This window comes from Psammomys obesus, unplaced genomic scaffold, assembly GCF_907164565.1.
Source record: "Psammomys obesus unplaced genomic scaffold, mPsaObe1.curated_primary_1811, whole genome shotgun sequence".
Classification (NCBI taxonomy): domain Eukaryota; kingdom Metazoa; phylum Chordata; class Mammalia; order Rodentia; family Muridae; genus Psammomys; species Psammomys obesus.
The window spans coordinates 1,651,908-1,678,312 of record NW_026596326.1 but is presented as its reverse complement, the minus strand read 5'-3'; the positions used below and the strand labels follow the sequence as shown (position 1 = coordinate 1,678,312).

Sequence of the window (26,405 nt, the reverse complement as noted above, 5' to 3'; positions counted from 1 at the left end):
CTTAACAAGAAGAAGTCAGCCTTTCATTTTTAATTGTATAACCTTTACCCCTTCATCGGCTCTTCTTTCTCCTTCTGTCTCTTGGTCCTCCTATCCTTTATTTTCATGTCTCTTAAACCTAAAGCCCCTTTTATTAAAGCTATTGCTCCCAGCCTGCCATTTAGTTACCGCCGATTCTACCTTTGCTCTCCAGTTCTCTGCCTGCATCCTCATTCCTTCCTCCATCAACAGAAATAAGGGATAATTCACTCTTGAAAGCAGCCGAGAGAAATGAATTTTTACTGCAGGAGGAAAGGATAGGACAGTGTTATAAGGCTAGTCTCTGCCTTTGGGAAAGAGAATATTTTCTTTTATGCTACTGAGATGTCCAATAAACTGTTTTTTGTTTTTTTTTTTTTCTATTTGTTTCTCAGGGACATGTCAGAGGAGCTCTGGAACCATTCCTCCCTGTCCGGCTTTTTCCTTGCAGGCCTGTTCAGCCACTCACCTTATGACTCCTTCTTCTTCTCCCTGGTGCTTCTGGCCTTTGGGACTGCCGTGCTTGGTAACACCCTCCTCCTGATGCTCATCCAGGCAGACAGACGCCTGCACACCCCTATGTACTTCTTTCTCAGCCAGCTCTCCATCATGGATTTGACTATGACATGCACAGTGGTGCCCAAGATGGCAGCCGACTTTCTCTCAGGCCGGAAGCTCATCTCCCTGGGGGGCTGTGCATCTCAGATCTTCCTTGTGGTCACAGTAGGAGGAGCTGAGTGCTTCCTCTTGGCAGTCATGGCCTATGACAGGCACATGGCTGTCTGCCACCCACTGAGGTACCCAGTGCTCATGAACTGGAAAGCCTGCTCTTTTCTGGCCTTGGCATCAGCTTCCCCTATTGTGGATCTTTAGAGGTGGACCACTTCTTCTGTGAGGTTCCTGCCCTGTTGCGCCTCTCCTGTGCTGACACCTCACTATTTGAGGACCTCATCTATGCATGCTGTGTGGTAATGTTATTGCTTCCTCTTGGGATCATTGTGGCTTCTTATGCTCTGGTCCTCACAGCTGTGATTAGGATGCCCTCCACCGAGGGGAAACAGAAGGCCCTCACCACGTGCTCTTTCCACCTGGCTGTGGTGGGCCTCTACTACGGGGGAGCCATATTTAGCTGCATGCAGCGGGCCTCAGCAAGAACACCAATGGGAGACAGAGCCACCTCCATCTTCTACACAATCCTCACCCCAATGTTCAACCCACTCATTTACAGCCTGAGGAATAGGGAAGTAACCAGTGCCCTGAGGAAGATGTTGGGGAGGTGGGGCATGTAGCCAATCCCCTGCACATCTTGCTCTAGTTGCTTGTCTTATCTGACCCTTCCTCCGTCCAGGCTCTGTCATCCCTATTTTTCCTTTATGCTGTTTGGGGCCTCTCTGGCTAGGTAGGACTAGGCTGTGGGCTGAGAGTGACCTGTGAACATATAGGACCCCTGAAAGGATGACAGACTAACAAAGGTTCTTGTTAGCTTCATACCACCCTCTCCTCCTATGAGAACCACCATCTTGAGGATCCAAAGCCCACTGTGATTTAAGAACCAGCAGACACCCTGTCTATGTTGTCTTGAGGTTGGCAGGCACGGCCTTCCCTGCAGGCTTCATGCTAAGCTGGAGATGTGGCTCAGTTGGTAGAGCGCTTACTGAGCATGTCCAAAGCCCTTGATTCCATCCCCAGCACCTGAACCAGACGTGTTAGCCCTTGACTGTAATCCTTGCTCTTCTGAGGTAGAGGCAGGAGAGCCAGAAATACTCACCAATACACTGAGTTCCAAGCCCAAGTCACGAGCTGGCCCTGTTACAGACAAACAAACAAGGAAACAAACCCAAAGAAACCACGGTGACTCAAGACTGGAAAGCTCTTCACAACTCACCTGCACATTGAAATGTGGAAGACAGAGCTTGGTTTATGTAAGAATTGAGAAACTTTGGGCAAGGTCATGTCTCTGTGGACTTCACCTTCCTCCTCTGTACAACCATTATTGTTGATAAAATCACCACAGAGTTTCTAGGCATTTACTCTCTGTGAAACTCCATTTTAACTGTCTCATTGTTAAAAAATATAGCTTGTATCTTTCCACAATCATACTTTACATTTTCTATTAAAAGGCAGATTTTCAATGAGTTGCTTTGGCTGACCTGGGCTCCAGTGTCCTTTGAAGTCACTGGGACTGATACTGGACAGAAGGACATTGTAACAGGACAATAGAAATGAGACCAGTTCACACATTACAAGCAAAACAGGCAAATGGTGTTGCAACATCAGTCTGATCTGGGTGACCTCAACTACAGCTGAAAAGAGCTCTGAGCCTCAGTCCAGGCCAGGCTGCTGCTCACTGGACAAAAGGGGAAAGCAGGCTTTTATTAACTCTAGGGGGCATGAGCTGAGGAATGTTAATTGTCCATTGAAAATGGCCATGGTCTCTAAAGGTTGTCGTCTCATGTGCAAGCTTTGCGACCTTGTACTTGACGGGCAAGTGAGCGCTGGAGTTGGACTTTCATCAGGAACTTTCCTCACTTGGTGCCACTGTCTTGTGTAAACATCTCTGCTTGATGACAGGCTGGAGGACATGCACTGTTTATGTTGACAAGAAAGCAGAAAGTCAAGGTGGAAGAAGCACATGCCAGCTCCAGTGGGCCATAAGCCAAGTTAACTGGGCATTGCAGTCCTGAAGAAGACATTGCTTTTTTTTTAATTTTAATTTTTCATATTAATTACAGTTTATTCACTTTGTATCCCAGCTGTAGCCACTTCCCTCATTCCTTCCCAATCACACCCTTCCTCCCTCATCTTCTTCCATGCCCCTCTCCAAGCCCACTGATAGGGGAGACCACAGAGGAAGCCAATGCAGCCAGTCCTGATAAGACCAGAACACGTTTCTTAAAAGGTCAGCACAGCCATGTGCAGAGTTGAGCAGAATGTGCTCAAGGGTTCTGAGGCAGCAAAAGACATAATCAGGATTCTGCAGAACAAGCTTGGCAACGATTATCATAATTCACACGTGAGAAGTGTTGTCTAGCATGAAGCTGGCGGGCAGCTAATGGTGGGCAGCACAGTTGCTCTGCAAACACTCTGGCGTTCTGGGCTAATTCAGCATTTTCTAGCAAAGTCATGGAGCATGTGAAGAATCGAGGCAGAGGAAACCACACATTATGCTCTTAATGTAACACGTTAGGAGTCCAGACTTTATTTCATCGCCTTGGGGTGTTCCCTGTTGGAGAACTACAGATGCTCACCTGCCTTTGTTCTTTTATCATGTATTTATCTTTGTATGTTTGTTGCTATTTGTGTGTTGGACTTCAGGCAAGGGCTCTACCATGGAGCTGCACTCTTAGCTGGGGCTTTGTACCTTAAGCATGGAATGAAGCTGTGGAAATTATAAGAAAGTCACAGGATATTGATTCCTAGGTTGATTTTTTTTCCTCCCTGTAGACATAAGTAACAAGTAAACATGATATGTATTACAGGTGTATCAAGTGGTGGTTGTGTACACACATTAGGAAAGACCCGAGATGGAATGTGGCAATCTCTCACAACCAAAGTCTAAGCTACGGGAAGTACAGAGAATATAACCCACTCTCTATCAGTAGTTTTCAACCTGTGGGTTGCTACTCCCAAGGACCATCAGCAAAAACCAAGATTTACGTTACAATTCATAACAGTATCAAAATTACTGTTATGAAGTAGCAATGAAAGGATTTTTATGGTTGGGTCATCACATGAGAGACTGTATTAAAGGGTTGCAGCTTTAGCATCTGACAATCAAGAGAGTTCATGGGCAGACTGATTTTGGGGGGCAATGCTAAGGACTGAACCCCATGTCAAGCTAAGCCACAGACCCAGAATGTTTCTTTATGGTTGCAGCCAAAAGAGAAAGAGAAATGACGTGTGACGAGACCACTGCAGACAGGAATCCCCATTACACTTTAATTTTTGTTTCAAGTGCTTTGTATTGCTTTGCTTTGTTTGAGATGATAGTGCTTTGTGGAACCCTGCCTGACCTCCTACTCTCTAGATAGCCAACAACGACCTCAAATGCCTGGTCTTTCTGTTTCTTCTATGTGTATAGACATGGGCTTCTACACCAGACACCTATAAAGACAAATATTCAGGGGCAACTTAGGAAGTACTCTTCGGGTCTTTTGTCCTTGAGATAGTGTCTCATCTCAGTATGAAAATGAGGTCTAGTCTTGAACTTATGATCATTCTATTCTCCTGCCTCAGTACCCCGACTCCTAAATGCTGAGATTACAGGTATGTGCCACCATATCCAGGTCAAGATATAATTCTTTGATCCACATTTTCGGTAAAGACCTCCTTTAAATACATTGAACCAAAAGAAACATTATACATAATTATTCCAGCACACAAGAGACCTCCACAAGTTCCTCTGCACCTTGTGGTACGTCAGGTAGCGTGTGGAGATAATGGTAAAGTAGGAAACATGATCCAGCCCTTAGAGGGTTTAGTGTCTGGGCCATAATTCAAAGTGTTCTAGCTAGAAGAGGCAGCTGAAAGGGAGTTCTACAGTGGAGAGACAGAGGGAGAATGAGAATTTGCTGGCCAAAGGGAACCACACCCATCTCTGTAGGTTCTAGTAAGCCAGTGTGAGGAGTTAGAGATCTGAACAAGAAGAGAAAGAAGAGTTGCCCTGGGTTGATTTGTTTGTGTTTGGGATCCAGGGACCCGGATCCTATATAACCTAGGCTGGCCTTGACCTCATTATCTGCCCACATGCTAGGATTATAGGTATGTACCAACTTACCCAGCTGACCTGTTTCAATTTCCTGCAGTGATTTGAGTGGGAGGTTATGGAATTTGTATCTGGGTAGAAAGGAACATAACCAGCAGGAAATAGCTCTGAACATGTCTTGAAGTTTAGATAAAAAGGATTTTCTACCTTGTTGTCATCAAGATAGACTAGCAGTAGCTTGGCATGCTTATGATGGAATAGGGGCTCTGCGTGTTATTTGGTTTGTTTGTATTTTTCTTTAATCCAATGCTGGGCACCAAACCTAGCTCCCCCTACATGCTAGACAAGCGTTCTACCACTGAGCTCCTTCTCCAGCGCAAGGAGAAAGCCTTTGTAAATCAGGTGTAAATCTCACACCCAGCCCACCCCAACCCCAATGTGAGTCAACCCATGAACTACAGCTGTACAACCTCAGCAGTACATAGATCTCTTTCCCTAAACTACCCAGACACTGAGAAGGCACCCAATCCATCCTTAGAACACAGTTAACTATTGACACACCAATCCAAACCCCTGATTACCAAGCGATGTAATTTGTAGCCTGCTCCACTCACCACTGTGGTTTACAAATGTAAATGTAACCCTATGAACACATTTTCAAGATTGCTTGAATCTGCACCTTTCCAGATTGCACTCCTAATGTCAACATCTTTTTAGAAATTAGGGAGCTTAAAGGTCATTGGCAGGCTCTCCCTCATAGTCAGCTTGGGACCCCACTTCCTGTGTCCATAGAAACACTAATTTCAAGGAAGGGGAACACATGACATTTGTCACTCTTGACGATTTGACATCCCCATGGGAGAGGGAGGCTAGTGGAGGTTGTAGGGCTTTGCAGCCTACAACCTGTTTTATAACTAATTTTTTTTGCAGCTTGTTTTATAACTAATTTTATTTTTTTTTCTTCCTGGCAAAACAGGTTATTTTAATGTAAAATTTTTAAAAAAGTTTATGTTGATGAGTGTTTGCCTGTGTGTTTCTATGTGTTCATCATGTAAGCCTAGTGCCCTCTAGGGCACGGGAATAGGGTATCTGGTTCCCTGGAACTGCAGGTTACAGATGACTATGAGCGTCCATGTAGCAGCTGGGAACCAAACCTGGGTCCTCTGCAAGTGACCACTGAGCCATCTCTCTAGCTCAAAACAGGTTATTTTATAAATTTATTCTTTAATTCCTTTTAATCTGTTACATTTATTTTTTGGGGGACCATGGCTTTCTAGTAAGAAAACAAAGACATGTTATTGTCCCTTCTCTAAAGAGTTAATCCAAATCACCTGGACAGGAAAACTGCCCTTTAGGAAGGCTGGTCCAAAAACATCAATAAATACTATGAAGTCTCCTCAACATGTAGGTCAGCACAGTGGTCTCTCTGGTCATGAGATCCCCTCAAGAGTTCCCTCCACTAGTACTTTGGTCGACACTCCTTTTCTTGTGACTATTTCCTATTAACCTAAGGCAGAAGGAAAAAGCATGGGTTGGCTGTTTTAGTTGCAGTACATTATCTCTGTAAAACAATAACAACAAAAATTCCCATTATGGGATCAGGAAAATGGCTCAGTTTACTTTGCAAGAACAAGAACCCAAGTTTGCGTCCTCTGCACCCATTCGAAAGCCATGTGTAGTGGCATTCTTCTGTAAGGCCAGTGCTGGGGGAAGGAAAGCAGGAACAAGTAGGTCTCTGGGGCTTACTAACCGTTTATCCAGTCTGGCTAGTCTGTAAGATTCAGGTTCCATGAGAGACCCTGTCTCAAAACATAAGGTAAGAGAGTGATAGAGAGAGGTACCCCAAAGTCAGCCTCTGGCCTTCACATATATACAGACAAGCACACCAACACACACACACACACACACACACACACAAACACACAAACACACACACACACACACACACACACACGCACACACACACACACATATGAGCATACAGGCCCCTAAAACATTTGTACCATAAAAATTATGGCATTATAATATTGGGTAGTATGAATAAGTTTATCTTGTATAGTAACAAATAGGTGGCTTCCACCCTCTAGGCTACATAGTAAGAACCTTTCTCACCAACATCAACAAAGCAGCTTTCCCCTCTCACTACAGAACTAATCAGTCAGGCTTCTGACCATTTAAAACTATGAAGAGGTACTTGAAACATTAACAGTCCCCAACCATTTCCCCTCCAGAGACCATCACTCAACTTTTGAGTCTGTTTTCTTTTGGTTTGTTATCCCCCCCCCCAATACAACTCTTTGAATCTGGCAGACTTGAAGCCAACTGTAGAATAAATCTCTTGTGTACTGTAGGAATGCAACGCCTGTCAATTATAAAAACCTATGGCTGAGGCAGGAAATAGGTGGGACATCTGGCAGGCAGAGAAGGTTCTGGAGTAGAGACAGTAGAGCGAGATTCAGCAGGCAAGATGTGAGGAAGATGGACGTGTGGCATCTGAGCCCAGGCTACTGGCCAAACAGCAGAATGTAGATAAGAATAAATGGATTATTTCAAGTTATAAACTAGTCAGAGAAGAGCCTGACTAGATATACGGTCTAGGTATTTGTAAAACAATAATTTACTCTCATGAGTCGCTATTCCAGGAGCATAGGGCAGGAGGAAAAACATATTACAGCCTACTGCAAAATATACTGAGCCCCTGCCGATGAGCTAACTGGAGTCACTACCAATCATCACCTTTGCTTTCTCTGTGTGTGTTCACCTGACAGTGAATTAGCCGTCATGCTTGTCTCTAAAGCTCTCAACAGGTGTCTGAGAAGAGCAATGTTTCCCGGCATCATGACAGCACTAACATTTCACTCATAAAATCAATATTCACTTAAGATTTGTGCTTGTTTGTTTGTTTGTTTTAGTATTTTGGGCTCCTATTCATTTTCCTTTGACCTAATGTCTTGTCTCATCCTTGAAAATGGAAATGTCATCACTTGGTTCATCTTGTAGGTTGTCGTCGCAATAGGACTTTTCTCTGTCTCCTCCTCCTTCTACTTTTCCTAAAGGAAGCCCAAAGACATTTTTTTTTTAGAGTTTCAAGCAAACTGGCACAGATGAAATGAAAATCCTGGCAACCTCAGGAAGGAGATGACTTTTAAGTTAGGAACAGAGTAGGAACAAGAGACAGCTTCTTAAAGGAAAAAGCACTCCCAAGAACAGAAGGAGGATGATGAGTCCTGAAGCCCCTCCCCTGCTTAAAAATAGTGTTTGTTCTCTCATATATTACATTTTGACCACAATTTTCTCCCTCCTCTCCTCCCAGTTGCCCCCCAACCTCCCCTCTTGCCCAAATCTACTCCCCCGCTGTTTCTCTTCAGGGATATCAACCAAACATAGCCTAATGAGATGCTGTCAGACTAGGCACAGCCCCTCAGGTGAAGGCTGGACTAGGCAAACCAGTAGGAGGAAATGGCCCCCAGAGAGGCAAAAGCACCAGAGACAGACTCTACCCCCACTTTCAAGAGCCCCATAAGAATATCAAAGTACACAGTCACAGAGTATATGTAGACCCGTTTACCTAGGTCAGACCCATGCAGGCTCTCCCTCCAGTTCTTGTATCCAGTCTCTGTGAGCCCCTAGGAACCCTGGTTAGTTGATTCTGTGGGCCATGTTCTTGTGTGTGTTCTTGACCCTTCTGGTTCCGACAAACTTTCCTCCCCACCTTCTAGGGGATTTCCTGAGCTCTGCCTAATGTTTGGCTGTAGGTCTCTGCATTTGCTCCTATAAGTTGCTGGATGAAGCCTCTCTGGTGACAGTTACGCCAGGCTCCAGCCTGTGACTATCACTAGGAATCATTTCACTGCCCTTTTTTTTCCAGTCATGTTTCCATTCCCCTACTTTAAGAGTATGTAAGATTGCTACTAAAGACCATGAAAACATTCTTCTTTCAATAGATTTTGCCTAATGAGTTTAGCATCCGTTGTTCTTTTTGTCTATACCAATTATTTCCGTGATATAAATAAAGCTAACAGCTTTTTCACTCCATCCTCCCCATTCTTTTTTTTTTTTTAGAAAGGTTTCATTTGATTATTTCTTAAAGCTCCCCCCTCCCCCCCCAAAAAAAAAAAACAAAAGAAAAAGAAATAAAGTGTTGGCATTGACTCATGCATTTGGGTTTTGGTTACTACTTGATACTGCATTGTTGTTTTTAATTTTTGAGATTATAACAAAAATCCATCACTCCTGCCTTCCTTTTCCTCTCCCCCACCAAGTCCTTGCACGCACCACTTCTTGCTCTCTCCCAAATCCGCAGCCTTTTAAAAGTTAATTGTTACTACGTATGTGCATACGTAGATACTTCTACACACAGCCTGCTCGGTCTGCAAGTCACCTGTGCGCATGTTTTCAGGGTGATACTGCGTTCCGGAACCCTCATCCCGCCCTGCTGAAATGTGCGATGTCCCTGACCTGCCACTGACCTCCTACCCCAGCCACGTCACTCCAATCATTAACCTCCAAGTTCAAATTTCCACATACATTGCGGTCAGGAAGTCACCACAAACTGTAGCTATGTATTTTTGCTTTTATTCTTTTAGCATTCATGTTTATTTACTCATTTTAACTGACAGACAAAAATTGTGTGTATTTATGGTGGACAGCACGTTTTGATACCTGTGTGCATTCTGGCATAGCTAAACCAAGGTCAACTGGCATATTATAAATACCTCACCTCCTTTTTTTTTTTTTTTTTTCATGGTGAGAACTCATAACATCCACTCGCGTTTTAAAGTGTGCGCTACACAGTTACTAACCACGCCGCCCATTTTGCACAGCAGATCTGAACCGCGCAGCATCCCGTCGGTCTCTGACTTTTACTTTATAGCACAAAATGGTCCAAGCTTTGGGCTTTCTCTACCCCGGCCCTGGAATCGGCCATTTCTCCCATTTAGTCTCAGCAGGAAATGATATTTAAAACTCAGACCTGAGCCATGGTCGAACTCATTGCTTATGAAATGTCATTACTTCTAGACTTTTTGCGGAACACACACACAAGCACACAAAATACAGGAAATATATACACAAATCAGCAAAAGCTTCTGTTTTCTTACCCGTCTCCCACAAGTGCCTCCTCCAGAATCCTGTTACAAGCACAAATGATCCCTTATCTGCCCACGCTCCTTAAAGATAATTATGTACACGCAGCTGCGCGGGCCAAAAACGCACTCTTTGTCCTCCAGCCGTCCAGCTTTGGCTGCAGGAGAGCAAAGCGCTGTCGCTGTCGGGGGCGGGGGGGTTGGGGTTAGTTCGGGGAGATGCTCGGACCGGGCCTTGAGGTCATGGCAGGGCCTCTTCATCAGCCCAGGCGGGGTCCAAGGGCTCATAGGGCTGTAGCCAGTTGTCAACGTCGTTCTCTTCCAGGACCCGTGGCCCTCTAACCGGCAAAGAGCAGATGGTCAGGGGGTCCGGGTGTTCGCTGCCATCGTGGGCCCGGGGCCTGAAGTAGGCGCAGAGCGCCCCCGAGAACGCGTCGGCGAAGGTGAAGATGTGCGAGCCGTCGGACGCGTTGAAGAAGGACAGCTTCCCCGCCTCGTAGTCCAGCAGGATGCCCACCCTCCGGGGAGGCACGCGCGGCGACAGCGCCACTCGCTGCGGGTCTAACACGAAGTACTCGCAGCCGTTCCAAAGCCCCATCACCCAGTAGCCCGCCGCGGGGCCGAGGCGCGCGGGCCCCGAGCGCTCCACCGACTCCAGGCAGGCGCCCAGGAACCAGCGGCTGCGCCGGCCCACGTTCACCTCCCAGTAGTGGCGGCCGCTAGGAAAGCGCTCCCGGCTCAGCACGCACGTCTGCTCCGAGAAACGCTGCGGGTCGCCCGCCGCGGTGCTGGCCTCCCCCGGGCGGGAGGACACGCTCTTGCGGTCCTTGGAGACCTCCAGGCTAGGGTGGGCCGTGGCGGGATCCAAGGTCACGTCCACTGAGCAGAAACGTAGGGTTAGTGCTGGAGGAGAAAGGTTCGGGAGCCTCCCCTTCTCTGCCCTCCATTCTTCTCCTATCTACTCTCCCGCTCTCTCCTCTCTTTTTTTCATTTCCCCTCTCCTCTTCTCCCGGTTGGAACAACTGCGGGAATTGTAACACTTCTTCACCCCCCCACGCCTCCCTTCTCTCCTCCCCCGTCAACCATCCCTCTTCCCAGAGCGGAATGCAGACCATTCTTTTCATAACGGGAAAGTTCCTAAATCCCATTGAGTTCCTAAATGGTTCATGGGTAGATTCACTAGGATGGCGCCAGGCCTTGAGCAATGAATGAGGAGATAGGTGTTTGCAGCTTGATTCCACTGGTCCCACCACCCTGTCTGAACATCAGTGTTGTGTCTCCACTTTTCAACAACTTTAGCACTCTTAAAATTACAGGGAACCTCTGAGATCACCTAATCCAGTGACCAGCACTTCAACACCCATGCCCCAAACACATCCACCTGATTGTTGAGAAATTGGAGGATACTCACCCACCTACCCGCCCATCCGTTTCTTGAGACAAGTTTTCCCTATATAGCCTAGGTTGATGCTTCTGCCAAGCACTGGGATTTCAGATAGGTATCATTATGACTGCCTGAGGAGCCCTTCTGTGGAATGATCTGAGAGGTTCCTGTCAGACTCTGCCCTTTTCTCCAGCAAACAGATCCCAGAAGCAGCCCGCCTGCCCTTAGGAAACGAACCTAGTAAACCCCAGGAAGCAGGGCCCATGTATGAACAGCTGGGTATGGAACATGTGCGCACATGTGACCGTTATGCGGCATGCTATATGTATAATGTGTTCATTTCTAGGATATGGACCTGGCTCCTGGAAAAACCCTTCCTCTGGCTTCACACCCCTCCCCATTCCTTCTGCGCAAGACCCAACCCCTCACATTCGGCAGCGTCAGTTACTTACCTGCGTATTGCTGGGCTGCTCTCCACTCTGAAACCAGAGAGAGAGGAGAAGGGGCTCAGAGAGCTACTCAGGGATCCCAAGGGTGGCTTGCCTTGCTCACGAGCTGTCCACAAACTAAGTGACCTCATCCCGCAGCTCTGGCTTTGATTGCACAGCGATCTAATGGGCAGTGCTGGCTTCTACCAAAGCGGTGTGAAACCTCAAGATACACTGGGAAGATGGAACACAGGGGCAAGGAACTTGGGTGCCCTAAAGCATGGAAATAAAACTTATCTCTGCCCCGCTGAGCTGGCCTCTGTTCTAAAGTGCCTTCCCTCCCCACCTCTTCTTTTAGGGTGGACCATTTCGCTTGTTCTGCTTTGGAACAAAGGGTTGATCCAAAACAACAGAAGGCACTTTTCAGAGCATTGGGGATGGGGTGGGGTTTAACCCTGCACCCAATCAGAACGCCCAGTGGAATTGTAATGCTACACAGCTCTTCTTACATGGAACAGCTCAGTTCTAGCAACATGTTGGTTCAATGTTAGTTTGCCTATAAATTTTAAAACCATTTGTCTAAGTGAGGTTGAGGATGTTTAAAGGAACTGTGTAAATTTATATTTTTAAAGGTTCATTAGCTTTAAAAGGGAAGTAGATACAGGGAAGGAAAAGCTGAACTTCCTGAGGCTATAAAAGCCGTAATAGTGAAAGCAAGCAAGCGGGAAGGTGAGCCCGTCTGGACTGAATATGCACTGAAGTTGAAACCTTGCCTCACGGGGGAAATGTGGCATTGAGAAGTCCCATTCAGTGCACACTGACAAATCAGTGGACTCTTACCTCACAGCCAGCCTGTGGGGGAATTCTGCAGGATTAATGACGTATACATGAAACATGTTTCAGTTTGGACCTGAAACATTCTCATGGCCCTGAGATAAAGGCTTAGTCCTCAGCTCTGCACTATGTGGACTCTTTAAGAGGGGCAGCCAAGTTGAAAGCCTTCTGGCATTCTGCGGAGTATTGAGACTCTGGCCTCTCCTTGTTCTCTCCTTGCTTCCTGCCTACCACGAGGCAAGCAGCAGCTTCCACCACAGTTCCCAACTCCCTGCTGCCATGTGCTGCCTTCCCACAGGCCCAAGTGGCCTGTGAGACTGTGACCTTTGCTCATTGTAAGTTGACTCCATCAGGAGTTATGTGACACTAATAGAAAGCTGAGAAATGCACTACGGATTAATAAAATAAATTATAAGACAGTATTTTTCTGGCATCCTTAGCAAAGATTTTCAACAGAAGTTCAGGAGCATAAGCCATATGGTAAAAGTTTGATTAATTAAAACTTTAACAAGGGGCTGGAGAGACAGCTTGGTGGTTAAGAGTGCTGTCTGCTGTTCCAAAGGACCTCGGTTCAATTCCTAGCACCCACATGGCAGCTCACAACTGTCTGTAATGCCAATTCCAAGGGATCTGACACCCTCACACTAATGCACATAAAATAAATATTAAATAAATTATTAAAAAATAACCTTTATCGATCCTTCTTCAAGTAACGATCCCTCTTTAAGCCTAAGGGGAATGTGGACAGCAAATGACATAGTAGCAAAAGGAATCCATTGTTTAATGTCAATAATATATGTATACATATTAATAAGGATATATATGTATGCCTATTTAACATATCAAAACCAACTTGGCTACCAGGTTCTCCCAGCATCCCTCAGTCCCTACCTTTCACAGGGTATGGCTGGATTATCCCACCCCGTACCCTAAACTTCTCCATCCCTTCCCTCAGCTGCCCTTCCCTATACAATCCAACCATTTTGGTTACCAGCTTTCTTTGGGACCTCCTGGTTGCTGTACCTGGTTCCTCTCTCTCCACATCTCTCTTTTCCCCTGGTCCTCACATGGCTCAGAGTCATGTCCACTCTGGACTCTCCCAGATGCCCCTGCCTCTGACTACCCTCTCCCTTTTATCTAAGTCATGTCCTTTCCTTTCTTTCTTTTTTTTTTTTTTCATTCATCTCGTGCCAAAACCCAGGACCAGTCATATCTTTTTATTTATTTACTTTTCACTCATTAAGGTTAAGCAGGATTGGAAACAATGTAGCCTTGGGGCAATGAATATAAATATAAAAGTGAAGCATGGGTCTGACTTCTACCAAGTAAAATATACGCACAGCACATGAAGCATATGAAGCACCAGAGAAACTGTGATGCTGTAAGGACGGAGAGTAGCTGGCTAATGAGAACTTGACTCACGTTTTTGGGTGGTTTTCGTTTGTTTGTTTGACTTTACAATGCTTGTGGAAGCCACATGTATTCATTAGAAACCATGCTTAAAATTTTGATATTTCTCAGGCTGCTGATAGGTGCTGTGTTACTCTATGGTGATGCTGGGAAGCCACAGTGAGTCATAGCCTAAGCCACATGCTCAGAAGGTCCCCACCCAAAACGCCTGCACTGTGTTGCTCACCTGTAATGTTTGGTAGTTATATCACAGGTAGCTATATCAAATGCATTTCCACCTTAGGACATTTTCAGTTTACAGTAGGTTTAGAAGGTTGGGATTTCATCACAGAAGTCAGGGAGCCCAGTGATAAACAGTGGAGGAGAAATGGGCTTTACTCACCTGCTTGGCCTTCGGACCTTCTCCAGTCTGAAGCAGTAAACAAACAAAGAAAGAAACAAAAAAGGGAATTAGAAAGTCAGGACCCCACAGCACACTTTGTGCCACAGGTGTCTAATTCTCCCTTCCTCACCACCCACAATTCCAGCCTGGTGTCATACTTCGTAGGGACATGTGAGGGTATATAAACAACCAGGTGCAAACAGGGGACAGGAAGGAACGGTTCTGAGGGGGGGGGAGGGCACTTACCAAGCTCTGCCTGAAGTTTCTCTGCAAGCAAAACAGAGGAGCATCAACCTTCCAATACAAACACATCCCCTAATCTCAAACCACTCCTGACTGCAACTCTGTCCTCCATGTCACCTTGCCCTGTAGAATGAGGCTCACCTCATCATTCCAGGGTCTTTATTCTAGCTCCATTTCAGAGGAAGAAACCAATAGGCACTGGGACAGGGAGGGAAAACAAGCTTGTTTCTAAAGGGTTTCTTCCCAAGGTTCCAACCTGGTTGGAGAAAGGTTCATTCTTTCTGAAACCACAAGATTTTCCTGATGTGTGTGGTTTTTTTTTTGGGGGGGAGGGGGGTCACAGAAACCCATGAATAAGCCCAGGCACAGCCTATGTGGCTCTTGAGGTCATTTGCTGAATACTTCATTTAAAGATAAGAAGGCTATCACAATTATTTGTTTGTTTGTTTTATTTTGCCCCTAGAACACACTCCTCTCGTCTCTCCACCTCCCGTGCTCTTTAGAAGCAATCCACATACTAATTCAGGCTGTGATGTTGATGACTCGTTGCAGTGGTCTTGTTGGGTAGGATTGGGTGGACGGTAAGACAGAGCTCTCTACCCGTCTCGTTTGTCAGGACAGGGCAGTCAAATTGTGGTTCTCTGGGTCTTCATTCTAACTATGGGGGCCTTCTCCATCTCTCCTTTATTAGGCGTCACTCCTCCTCCTTTTTTTTTTTTTGACACAGAGTATGTAGCATATATGTGCTGTGTAGCATGGCCTGAAAGTTGCCAAGCCTCTTGGGTCTGCCTCCCTAGTGGAATGCTGGCATTGCCAGCCTTCGCCACGGTGCCTTCCTTTGCACAGCCCTCTGCTACACCACACCCCTCCATGGGTTAGGTTGGTGTGTTCCAATGAGAGGAAAAGTAATTTAACAGCATATTCCCAACTTACCACAAGTTCAGGGGTCATTCTTTACAGTGGCATTTGAGGTAAAAGAGAAAGATCTATTCCAGGAAGGTGAACTAGAGGGAGTAAACACTCCAGCAGGGCATGTTCAGACATTCTCCCGTGGGATGAGCTCTGAAGTGGGGCACCCATAGGCAGCCCAGCCCAGTCCGACTGAGGGAGGAGAGGAGCACAAGGATGGATGGAGAACCAGATGGGTGTCACCTTTCTCTTCCTCAGAGGAGCCTAGTCACTTGACTGCCCTTTTCTGCTCCAGAGGTGGCCAGTTAAGCCCACTTGTCCTGCAGCCTGCCCTGCGGTGAGGAACCCAGCACTTACCCAACCGTGCAGTCAGTCTTCCTGGAGACAGAAGGAAAAAGGGTGTTCTCAGAGTGGGGGACGGCCAGACAAGACGCACTATGAACATAGGGCCCTCCCCACAAGGTGTGCACCTGGGAGCCAGCCCGGGTGCCTGGACACAGTCAGCAGGAGCAAAACCAGTACTTCTCTCCGCCTTGCTAGTTCTGGGTGCCCCCTCCCACTCCTCAAGGACTGCTCGGGATGGGGGGGGGCAGAGGACACCTCCCCTGGCTTACCTCGGTCCTTCTCTCCCTGCTCCATCAGCTTTTCTGAAAGGAAGAATGGATGGGAAGAGCTCAGTAGTGCTTGTGTGTGTCAAGAGCTAGTTTCAGTCTGGGTTGCCTTCTGCCTCTGTGTCCCCCCTCATCCTCTCCCCTCCCACTTTCCTATTGAGGGGCTGGAGTTAGACTCTCCTTTCCAGTAGGCAGACAGGGAGAGGGACCACGCTAGGTAACAGGTGGCAAATTTCCAAAGCGACCAGCTTCTTCCTCAACCTCCTGACTTGAGACAAGTTCAAGGCCTGATTAGGATACTGTCACACAATAGTTGCAGACCAATCAACCATCCTGTCTGTGCTCAGACTGACCAGCCCTAGAGTAGGGGAGGAAAATTGGCAGAAAGCCCAGCCCTCTGGAAGAGAACATATGTTTTCCCTCCTTAGCTCCACGGAGGGTCTTTTTCTCTGAGTGTTTTTTGCCTGAGTGTGTTTCTTTACCCCTTTCAGCTGCCAATTCTGTCTGCAGTGGTTGAGGTTTCTCTGCTGCTGCCTCTTGTGCTTCAGGTTTCTCTTTCCTGCCTTTTAGTTCTTTAACTGTCAGAGAAAATGAACCTGGCCCAGACCCTCAGACTGTACCACTGTGGAGAAACTCCAGCTCTGGGCCTGCTCATACCTTGGGTGAGCCGCTGCTTGTAGAAGTACTGCAGCGCCAGCATTGTGAGCACAGCCAGACTGAGCGGCAGGACCACCAGGGTTCCCAGGAATGCCTTCTTCCAGGGGGATGGTCTGGGTAGGAACACATCTGCAAAACAGGCCACACAGCCTTAGTTGTGTTGACTCAGGTCCCACTGACCACTGAAACAAGACCATCTTGGACCCCACTTCACAGAAAGTCTGCAGTGGCCTTAGGGCAGTCAGTTACAAGCTCAGTGGGAGCTTCTATGGCCAGTATGAACTAGACATGAAGGCAGCTGCAGAGCCTTCATTCCCAGTAGGATCAGGTTCAATGGCAGAACTCACTAGTGTGGCAGAAGCGAAGGCTGTGAACTGAAGATAAATGTTAGGGCCTGGAAGGGGAGATGACAGCCAGCCCTAACCTGATGGCATTGTGCTTTCGCCTGCCCCAAACGAACTGCTCTATCCCAGTCATTAGAGTGCCAAGATCTAAGTAATAATTTATACAGGCCCCCGCGATGACTAGAGAGACGTAAATGGAGCCAGGCATCCCTTAAGGGCCGCTGACCTTTTGTTCTGGAATGCCAGGGAGAACCCAGTGGCCTGCAGGCGAGGTAAGATAAGGCGGGATAACGGGCTGCCAGGCACTAACTGCCTTTGCTTCTATAAAGCTCCACAGCCCTATGGGAGAGGGGTGAAACGGTCTTTTTATTACTATATAACAGGAAAGTAAAAAACAACTTCAGGAAGTAAAACATTTGCAGCTGTGGACTCCACGGAGAGTTGTAATACACACCTTTTTGATGTCTGCCCTTAAAACCGAATCTTCGTCACCCCCTCACCTCTGCCCACTTTCTCACAGCATGCTCTTTGGCTCTAAGGCTGCTAGCCGTAAGAATTAATTCATTTAATGTAAATTTAAATCGAGTCTAAGTCTCTGTTTTCCCCCAGTGGATTCGGATGCCACCACAGTGGCTGCTCTTCCCCTCATCACCACTTACAAGTGGCCAACCACAGCTCCACTTCTCCAGCTCTGATCCTACACTTGAATGAACCCTGTATCCAAAGTGTTTTGTTTTTGAAAAACAGGGAGTTCTTCTACCTGGCTGGGGAGTGCGCAGATCTCAGTTCTCACACCACTGGGGGAATTCCAACAAAGCCAATAGTTGCTTAGCCACGGCAGCAACCCAAAGAAGCCCTGTGCTGGCTTAAATGAAAATGGCCACCATAACGCCAACCACGCCTCAAAACCTTCTGCCTACATTGCATCCTGCCTACAAGTTGTGCTGTGGTAAAGGTGGCACAGAAATTGGGGGAGTAAACCAATGACTGGTCCAGCTAGAGACCCATGAGAGGGAGCCCTCCCCTGACACTGTCTGGAGGGCCAGGAACCAGTGGCCAGATAGCCCAGACACCTAGGAGAGAACCAAACATGACTGGCAAGGAAAAAAAAAAGTCAGTGAAATGAGTCCTAACGATAGTCTGCCCTACTCATAGATAGCACCCTAACATAACCAAGAGGCTCTATCTAGCAACTGATGGAAACAGATTTAGGGACCCACAGCCAAACATTAAGAACTTGGGAAATGCCCAGGAAGAGGGGAAGGAAGGTTTATAGGAGCCAGAGGGCCAAGGATATCACAAGAAAACCCACAGAATCAACTAACCTGGGCCCATCAAAGCTCCCAGAGACTGAACAACCAATCATGAAGTTTTCATAGGACTGACCTAGGCCCTCTGCATATATGCTGTGATCCTGTAGCTTGCTCTTCCTGTGGGACTCCTAACAGGAAGAGCGGGAGCTGTCTCTGACTCTTTTGCCTGCTTTGGGACCCTTTTCCTCCCACTGGTTTACCTCATCCGGCCTTAATATGAGGGGAGGTGCCTAGTCTTATTGCAACTTGAGGTGTTCAGTGGACAACCTGGGGTAATGAGAACTTTCTGGAAATGGACACTGATGATAGGTACACAGCAGGAGCCTAGTATAATCATCATCAGAGAGGCTCCACCCAGCAACTGATGGAAACAGATGCAGAGACCCACAGCCAGACATTAGATAGAGCTCGGGAAATCCCCTGGAAGAGGAGGCGAGAGGGGAAACTGAAGTTGGGTTGTAATATATGAGAGAGGTATAAATAGACAACTAAAATAAAAAATGACCCCCGTAGGCTTATTTGGAGTAGCATTAATGGAGGTATGACCTTTGTGGAGGAAGTGTGTCACTGGGAATGAGCTTTGAGGTTTCTGAAGCTCAAGTCAGTCCAGTGTCTGTCTGTCTGTCTGTCTGTCTGTCTCTCTCTCTCTCTCTCTCTCTCTCTCTCTCTCTCTCTTCCCTGCTGTCTTCAGATGTAGAACTCCCAGCTCCTCCAGCACCATGTCTGGCTGTGCTCGACCATGCTTCCTGCCGTGAGGATACAGACTAAACTCGGACACTGTAAGCCAGCCCCAACTAAATGTTTCCCTTCATACAGCAATAAAACCCTAACTAAAGCAAGCCCCAAGGGCAGGATGCAGCTTGGCTCTGTATGTAGCCCAGGGCAGCCCGCACAGTGGCCAGAAGATGAAAAGATGAGACAAAACTAGAGCATAACTAGAGCAGACAAAACTAGAGCAGAAAACACGTGTCATTGATACTTTTGTGTCCCTGTGACCTAATCATTCAAAGCTAATGCCTTATCTTTGAGGGGTGTTTCTCTTAAAAATATTTTTAACCTTTAAAAACTATGGTAAGTTAAGGCTGAGATTGCTTAGTGGTTAAGAGCCCTGAATGTTCTTCTGGGCTCTTATATGAGTCATAGGCACTGTACCCAGGAGCCACACCCCAGCCCTCATCTTAGCCATGCTGTTCGGTTGAGTAACATTAAGTACACCCTCACTGTGGTGTACCTATCATGAGTGTCTATTTCCAGAAAGTTTTCATTGTCCCAGGCTGTCCACTGAACACCGCATTCACGTTTGGCCTCTAGGCTCTTCATAACCACAATTACACTCTGTCTATATGAACTCGATTATTCTGGGTACTTATGTAAGTGAAGTCACATAGTGTTTTGTCCCAATGCACAGGGAGCTTTCTGATTAGAAAGACGAATGTGAGTCAGTGCCTACTGACTCTGGTTTGGTTCTGGTTTATTTTGCTTAGCAGTTTTGGTCTTTTTTGAAATGTTAGTGTTCTAGAACTCTGTTTTTACTGTCTTGTATGAAAGTGTCAGACACACCGGATTTATCTTTTACATACAGCTTTTACCGTGCAACCTGCTGTCTCCTTGTCTTGGTGGCTAGATGTAGGCCCTCCATTCCAGCCCCTGTGGTCTCTCTACCTGATAACTGTTAACAGTGGTGGACATATGAAAGTATGTACAGCTCTAAAGGTCTACATATGTGAGCTTAATAATAGACTATAAATGATATAAATTTAGATACATACAGATCTAGAAAGGAAACCCAAGAAGAAAGAAAGCAGAAAATCCAAGTTTTTCCTGGTACTAAAAGAAATTCATAGCTCTAAGGTTCGCTTTAGGAAACTTTTTGTAAATTCTTTATTCCTTTGAGAGGCAAGTAAGTCTATTTGAAAGCTGAACAAGCTTGATAGCTTTATAACCTACGACTGTTGTTCTTCAGGACTATCTAGTTGGCCTGCAAATATCAAGAGCAAGATACCCACATCCCTGTGTTCTTTGGGAATTTAACTTTAGGTCCATCTCCAGGTCGTAACTTCATGCTTGCCTTAATTTCCTTTTAGATAAAGAGAGCTAGCACAGATTCCTCTCATTACCTAGTTACCAGAGGAATTTAGAATAACTGTGAATGACAAATGACACAGTCAAGCCATCCTATTTAAGGGCAAGTTCCAGTCTGTCTTGAGGTCGGGTGTGCAGTGGTTGTATCTGCCTGATACAAAGGAAGATGGTGCTTTCTGTTATAACTATTAATTTGGACTTATGGAAAAATAACTCATAGGTCTGACTTGTCTTCAGTGCTTAAAACATTAAAGACATTGAGAGCTTGAGAGATGGCTCAGCAGTTAAGAACACTTGCTGCTATTCCGAAAGAACTACATCTGCTTCTCAGCACACGAGTGAAGGCCCAGAACCATGTGTAACTCCAATTCCAGGGCCTCTGGTGACCTCTTCTGGCCTCTGAGGGCACCAGGCACTCAAGTGGTGTGCAGAACCACATGCAGGCAAAACACCCATGCTCAGAAAATAAAATTAAAATTAAAACAATAGACTTTGAAACCAAGCAATGGTTGAAATTTCAACCCTGAGTCACTTTTTTGTAACCCAGCGATATGTGATGTTACTCCCAGGCGCCGCTCTCTGCTTCTCAGTTCTCTTTAGCACTACTGCCTCCTCAGGCATGGTATTATTTGCTCACTTTGTCATCAGAACCCCTCACTGGGATGGGAGCCAGAGGGCAGGGATTGGGGCTCTACAAATGGTGGTTTGAGGGGTGATGTTAGGAACAGATGAGAGCCCATCCTGGTCTCTATGTGCTTGGTGAGTGGCCTTTGATCTAGAAATGTTGCTCCCCTGGGTCTTCTTACCCACTACTTGGTCATCAGCTGCCCTCTCAGAGAATTACTCTTAGCCAAATAGATTCAGGTTTCAAAGTCAACCCATCCCACACTCAGCCAAGGCCTCAGAATCCTTGTGTCCTCACAGACCACCTCTGGATCAATCAAAACAGAACTTCTGATGATTAGGATGTGTGTGAGCCAGTGACTACTGACTGACCTGCAATCTGGAGCACAAACTCTTTCTTCTGGGCCAGCAAGGGGTTCTGGATTGTACAAGACACATTGCTGTGAGTCCCTTCCCGGACAATCACAGATGTCTCCAGACTGAACAGGCCCTGGGCATTCTTGACTATGGCTTCAGACTCTGGAGGAAGGCACTGATCCTGGGGGTCTCTCCACTGAACCTTCGGCTTGGGGTACCAGCCACTGGAACTGCACTGCAGCTGAATGCCTCCTTCGACGAAGCCCTTAAGGGAGATGTGTGGGTCTGAGCCCAGCCCTGGGAAAGCAGAACTTGGAAAGGTCATTCTCACTTCTAGAAGCTATGCATGACATTTATGGCACTGTTCACCATCTGAGGTCACCATAAGGGGTCAGGGATTATGACTGTTCTTAACACATATGTGAGCTTGCAGTCCTCCAACTCTGAACTGCCCATGACAGTTTGGACTAGGCAGGGAGATAAGGAAATATGCAGAGGAGGGCTATGTGTATTTAGTTATACTGTACAATACATGATTCCAATACAATGAAGAATTGTCTCACCCAGAATTCCAGTAGATTTTTCTCCATTATTTCTCACTAGATCTCAAATGCCTATGGCATATGCAGTTCTTTCACAGTCAAATAGAGCTAGCTCTGTTATCTATCTCGCTATCATGTGTCATTAATCATCAACACAAAACCAGATGTATTAAATTTGCTAGAGGAGAAAGTGAGTAAGAGCCTTGAATTCATTGGCGTAGGAGACAACTTCCTGAACAGAACACCAATAGCTCAGGCTCTAAGACCAACAATGAATAAATGGGACCTCGTGAAACTGAAAAGCTTCTCTAAAGCAAAGGACACTATCAATAGAACCGAACGGCAGTCTACAGATTGGGAAAAGACCTTTACCAAGCCTACATAGACCTTGTTGCTTTTTGATCTCTTCTTCCCTGTGGGACTTCACTACCAGGCCTTAGGGGAGGAAGACAAACTCAGTCTTCACAGGAATAAAACAGCTCTGTCGGTGTCTGGGTGGGTGGGTGGAGTCCCCTATTGTGAAGAATAGGGGAGAGGGAATAAGGGAAGGAGGGTGGGACTGGGAGGAAGAGGGAGGGGCCTATGACCGAGATGTAAATTGAATAAAAATGGGGGGAAAGGGGAGTACAGTTTTTGTGAGTAGTCAACCATGGGGTGGGCTTTTCTATAATGCCATTACATCTGTGTCATCCCTGTTCCTGTCAGTAGCCCCTCACGCATACAGCTATAAAAACTAAATGGCTCACACATACAAAAAGGTTTTCTCTCGCTCACCCCGCCCCTGTCCCGCCCCCCCCCACCCCCACCCCCCCGGCCCCTGCTACTGGGAATAGAATCGTACCCAGCCTGTGCTAGGCAAGCACTAGACCTCTAAAATATCCCTTTATGCCTCACTCAACATCTTAACACATTGAGTTTGTCTGCTTGATTGTTTGTTGTTTGTTTGTTTGTTTGTTTTCCATCTGCAGGATTCTCCGTCCGATTCTGTCTCCTTGAGTACACAGCAGCTCTACCCAATCCGATCCTTTTCACCTTCTCTCTGCTCCTGGCTGGCTCCTGGCTCCGGAACGTACCTGCTACTTCCAGCTCCCACGTAGCTTCACCAGAGAAGTCTTCGGAAAGAAAGTGGCACCCGTACCGGCCCTCGTCGGAGGGAACCACGCTGAGGATGTGCAGGTTCACGCTGCCATCCGCAATGTCGTTGGCTTCGAATACGGTCCTGTTGCGGAACTGCGCCATCTGCGGGCTGGAGAGACCCTGGGGCTCCTGGTACAGGTACACCACGTCGGAGGCCTGGGTCCTGAACCAGCGGATCTCCATGTGCTCTGCGTCCCGGTACGGTGACAAGTGGCAGGGGAACTCCACTGCTTCCCCAACGAGGGCCAAAATGGATTCTCCAGGGCCCAGCACCTTGACCTCCTCTAGGACAACAGCCCAAAACAATGGCAAAGATCAACCCACTTCAAACGTAATTTTTTAAAAGCCACTTCCTTTTTTAAATTTTTTATTTTTATATTAATTACAGTTTATTCATTTTGTATCCCAGCTACAGCCCCCCCTCATTCCCACCCAACCCCACCCTCCCCCCTTCCTTTTCATCCATCCCCCTTCCCCAGTCCACTGATAGGGAAGGTCCTCCTTCCCTTCCTTCTGACCCTAGTCTATCATCAGGAGTGGCTGCATTGTCTTCCTCTGTGGCCTGGCAAAGCTGCACCCCTCTTAGGGGGAGGTGATCAAAGAGCCAGCCACTGGGTTCATGTCAGAGACAGTCCCTGTTCCCCTTACTAGGGAACCCACTTGGATATTGAGCTGCCATGGGCTACATCTGTGCAGGGGTTCTAGGTTATCTCCATAAATGGTCTTTGGTTGGAGTATCAGTCTCAGAAAAGACCCCAGTGCCCAGATTTTTTAGCTCTGTTGCCACTTCCTTTTGTAGATCAGAAATCTACACTAAACTATTCAAAATAACAAAGAAGAGATGCCCTCCAAGAATAAGTTGTGTGGTTTCCTTGAGAAGAAATTGTCACGAAAAAACCCAGAGTATGAATCAAAATACCCGTGTACACACATTACAACCAGGTGCTCTGTGCAGGACTGGACTAGTTATTCGTTTGAATCAATCAAGAATAGATGCTATTTAGATGTGTAAATATGGTCAGAGGAACATACTAAATTCAACGCGTGAGACCAGAAAATGATATGATATGCCTATGATATAAAAGAGAGAACTGCATGTTTGGGTAAGGGCACCAAGAGAAAGATCTTGAAAGACAGAAGTCATACGGCTCATAGCAGTGGTTTCTCTTATTCTGTCCATGATAAACACCATGACCAAAATGTAACCTGAGGAGGAAAGGTTCACCTTACAGGCAAGACAGGGCAGGGACTCCAGACAAGAACCTGGAGGCAGGAACTGAAGCAAGGACCATGGAGGAATGCTGCCTGCCGTCTTGTTCTCTGTGGATTGCTCAGCCTGCTTTCTTACGGACCCCACGACAACCTGCCCAGGGTGTATAAACACACAAAGGGCTGGGCCCTTCTGTGTCAGTTACTAATTTTAAAATGCCACAGGCTTGCGTGCAGGTCGATCCTGTAGAGACATTTTCTCAAGTGTGCTTCCCTCCACTGAGATATCTCTGAGTTGTGTCAAACCGACAGTAAAGCAGCCAGGGGAGGCAGTTCTCACAGTGTGTATCAATAGAGCACACATGTACAGCATCCATAAAAATGTGTAAAAACACGATCTATAGTTATCTCTGCCCTTTTTACTTTAGTACCTAAATGCCTAGTGAATCCTGCTGTTAAGAGACCTTTCATGATCTTTCTTTCAATCATTTTTTCTTCTTTCATAGTGTCACCAAGTGGTCCCTCTGCTATCCTCAAATTAGTCTCTTTCCAAATTCAGCTAAAACTTCTTCCTCAAACTCAAACACCCTAAATCTCTTTCGTCATCCTTTGCTTTGCCCATAGATTGTGGAAGGTTCTTGCTTTGTGTCATTTTGGACAAAATATCTTGCCTCCTGGATGAATCCCGGTCAACCCATCGTTTTCCTACTAGGTTCCCTCTCTAGGGCTTCTTCAACTGTCTTTCTCACACATCTGAGATCTCTCTGGCTCCCCCACCCCCTCTCCACTGTCTCATTTTTATCCTCCATCTAGTTTCTTCCCAGGGAATGTGTACTTTGCAAGGCTTTCCAGAGAAAGCCTTTTCCAAGCCTTTGCAAGTGCTTGTCTTTGCTCCTGGGAAGTGTATATGGGAAACCATCAAGTGGTGTGGTCCTTTAACAACTGGTACAGAAGCAGCGAATGGTAGAATGGAACTGTAATCCCAGCACCGGGGTGGGGGGGGGGGGGGGGGGGGGGGGGGGGGGGTGAGGTAAGAGGAATTTGAGTTCCAGGCCACCCTAGGCTGCAGAGCAAGAACTTGTCTGGAAAGCAAAACAACAAAATAGTAACAAAAAGCAAATAAAAATAAACCAACCAAAAAAACCAAAAATCCAATACCGTGCATAAGGATATGTTTGCATTTTAGCAATTAGTGTGGTCTGGGGCTGTGTTAAAAGGGCCCACTCCTACCGGGCACCTCCGGAGATAAGGGCAGAGTTTAGGTGCTCATACCCTACCAGGCTGAATACGGCTGCGTAAGAAATACACTACCTGAGTTCACCTCCCCCAACTGAAGGAAGAGAAGGTGGGTGAAGAAGACGCTGCTGCACCAAGGCACTTGCTTCAGAAACCCCAGGAATACTGAGAAGTCTGCCATCTGTCAGCAGTGAGGGCCACCTAGGAAATAATAAACAGGCTGGGTGACGTGACCAGTGAGCCATCACCCAGCAGGCCTGAGATCTGCTGTTGTCTTAGTTAGTTAGTTATTTTCGGATTCTGGAGTTCCACATCAGGCCCATGGCTTTTAATCCGTGGTGGGAGGTGAGAGGTGAGAGGTGAGAACTGCTTCTAATTTTACCAGGCCAGGCTCTTATCACTGGGCTAGTTGGAACTCACGGCGCTGTGAACGGACAGGGCTGAGGGGTCTCAGAGGAAGCCAAGTATTGTTTAGAGTCAGGAATGGAGCCATACATTGTGTGGAGACTCGGTGTCACCCTCCTCTGGGTTAGTGACGCTCCCCAGAGAACGGGAAATCTCTGAAGAATCTCAAATGCAGCTTTATCTCCCTTCCTGAAACTGACCACTTGTGTACACCTTTTCTTTGCCCTGGAACATCAGGTTCATAAAACAGAGGAACAGAGAGCTGTTTCATTCCAGGGTAGAGTGTATTTATCTGGTGGTGGCTTGCCAACTTTTGGGACATTCTGGGACAATTTTATCCATTCTGATCTTCTGCGGGGGGGGGGGGCTAGCCACTCCCTGTTTTTTCTAGTATTTTTAGACCCAAGTGATGCGTATAGGCCATCTGGCAATCCCTTCTCCATCCTGTGGTCCAGAAGACGGAGACTCAGCCCACACAGGGCTGCCTCCTC

At 46.8% G+C, this 26,405-nt stretch overlaps 1 protein-coding gene and 1 pseudogene across 1 annotated transcript; one reads left to right on the top strand and one right to left on the bottom strand.

Annotated features, from left to right (window-relative positions):
- The first annotated feature begins 417 nt into the window (after positions 1–417).
- Positions 418–1,307, top strand: LOC129669093 (olfactory receptor 2M7-like; annotated as a pseudogene).
- Positions 1,308–10,014: 8,707 nt separating this feature from the next.
- Positions 10,015–25,690, bottom strand: Btnl9 (butyrophilin like 9). The gene is made up of 9 exons (XM_055597198.1): positions 25,585–25,690; positions 23,001–23,348; positions 21,401–21,682; positions 16,666–16,794; positions 16,012–16,044; positions 14,492–14,512; positions 14,246–14,272; positions 11,644–11,670; positions 10,015–10,686 (listed from the first exon to the last, which is right to left on the bottom strand). The coding sequence occupies exons 1-9, from the start codon at positions 25,688–25,690 to the stop codon at positions 10,049–10,051; spliced, it is 1,611 nt and encodes a 536-aa protein (XP_055453173.1). The 3' UTR covers positions 10,015–10,048.
- Positions 25,691–26,405: the final 715 nt, after the last annotated feature.

What these genes read in the sequence shown, in the direction of transcription:
- Btnl9 (XM_055597198.1), bottom strand. Translation starts at nt 25,690, where the DNA reads ATGGCAGACTTCTCAGTATTCCTGGGGTTTCTGAAGCAAGTGCCTTGG. An exon ending in GCAGGGAGAGAAGGACCGAG is followed by an intron (nt 14,513 to 16,011) that starts GTAAGCCAGGGG and finishes TTTTGCTTGCAG; the next exon opens with AGAAACTTCAGGCAGAGCTT. An exon ending in GAAACTTCAGGCAGAGCTTG is followed by an intron (nt 14,273 to 14,491) that starts GTAAGTGCCCTC and finishes TTACTGCTTCAG; the next exon opens with ACTGGAGAAGGTCCGAAGGC.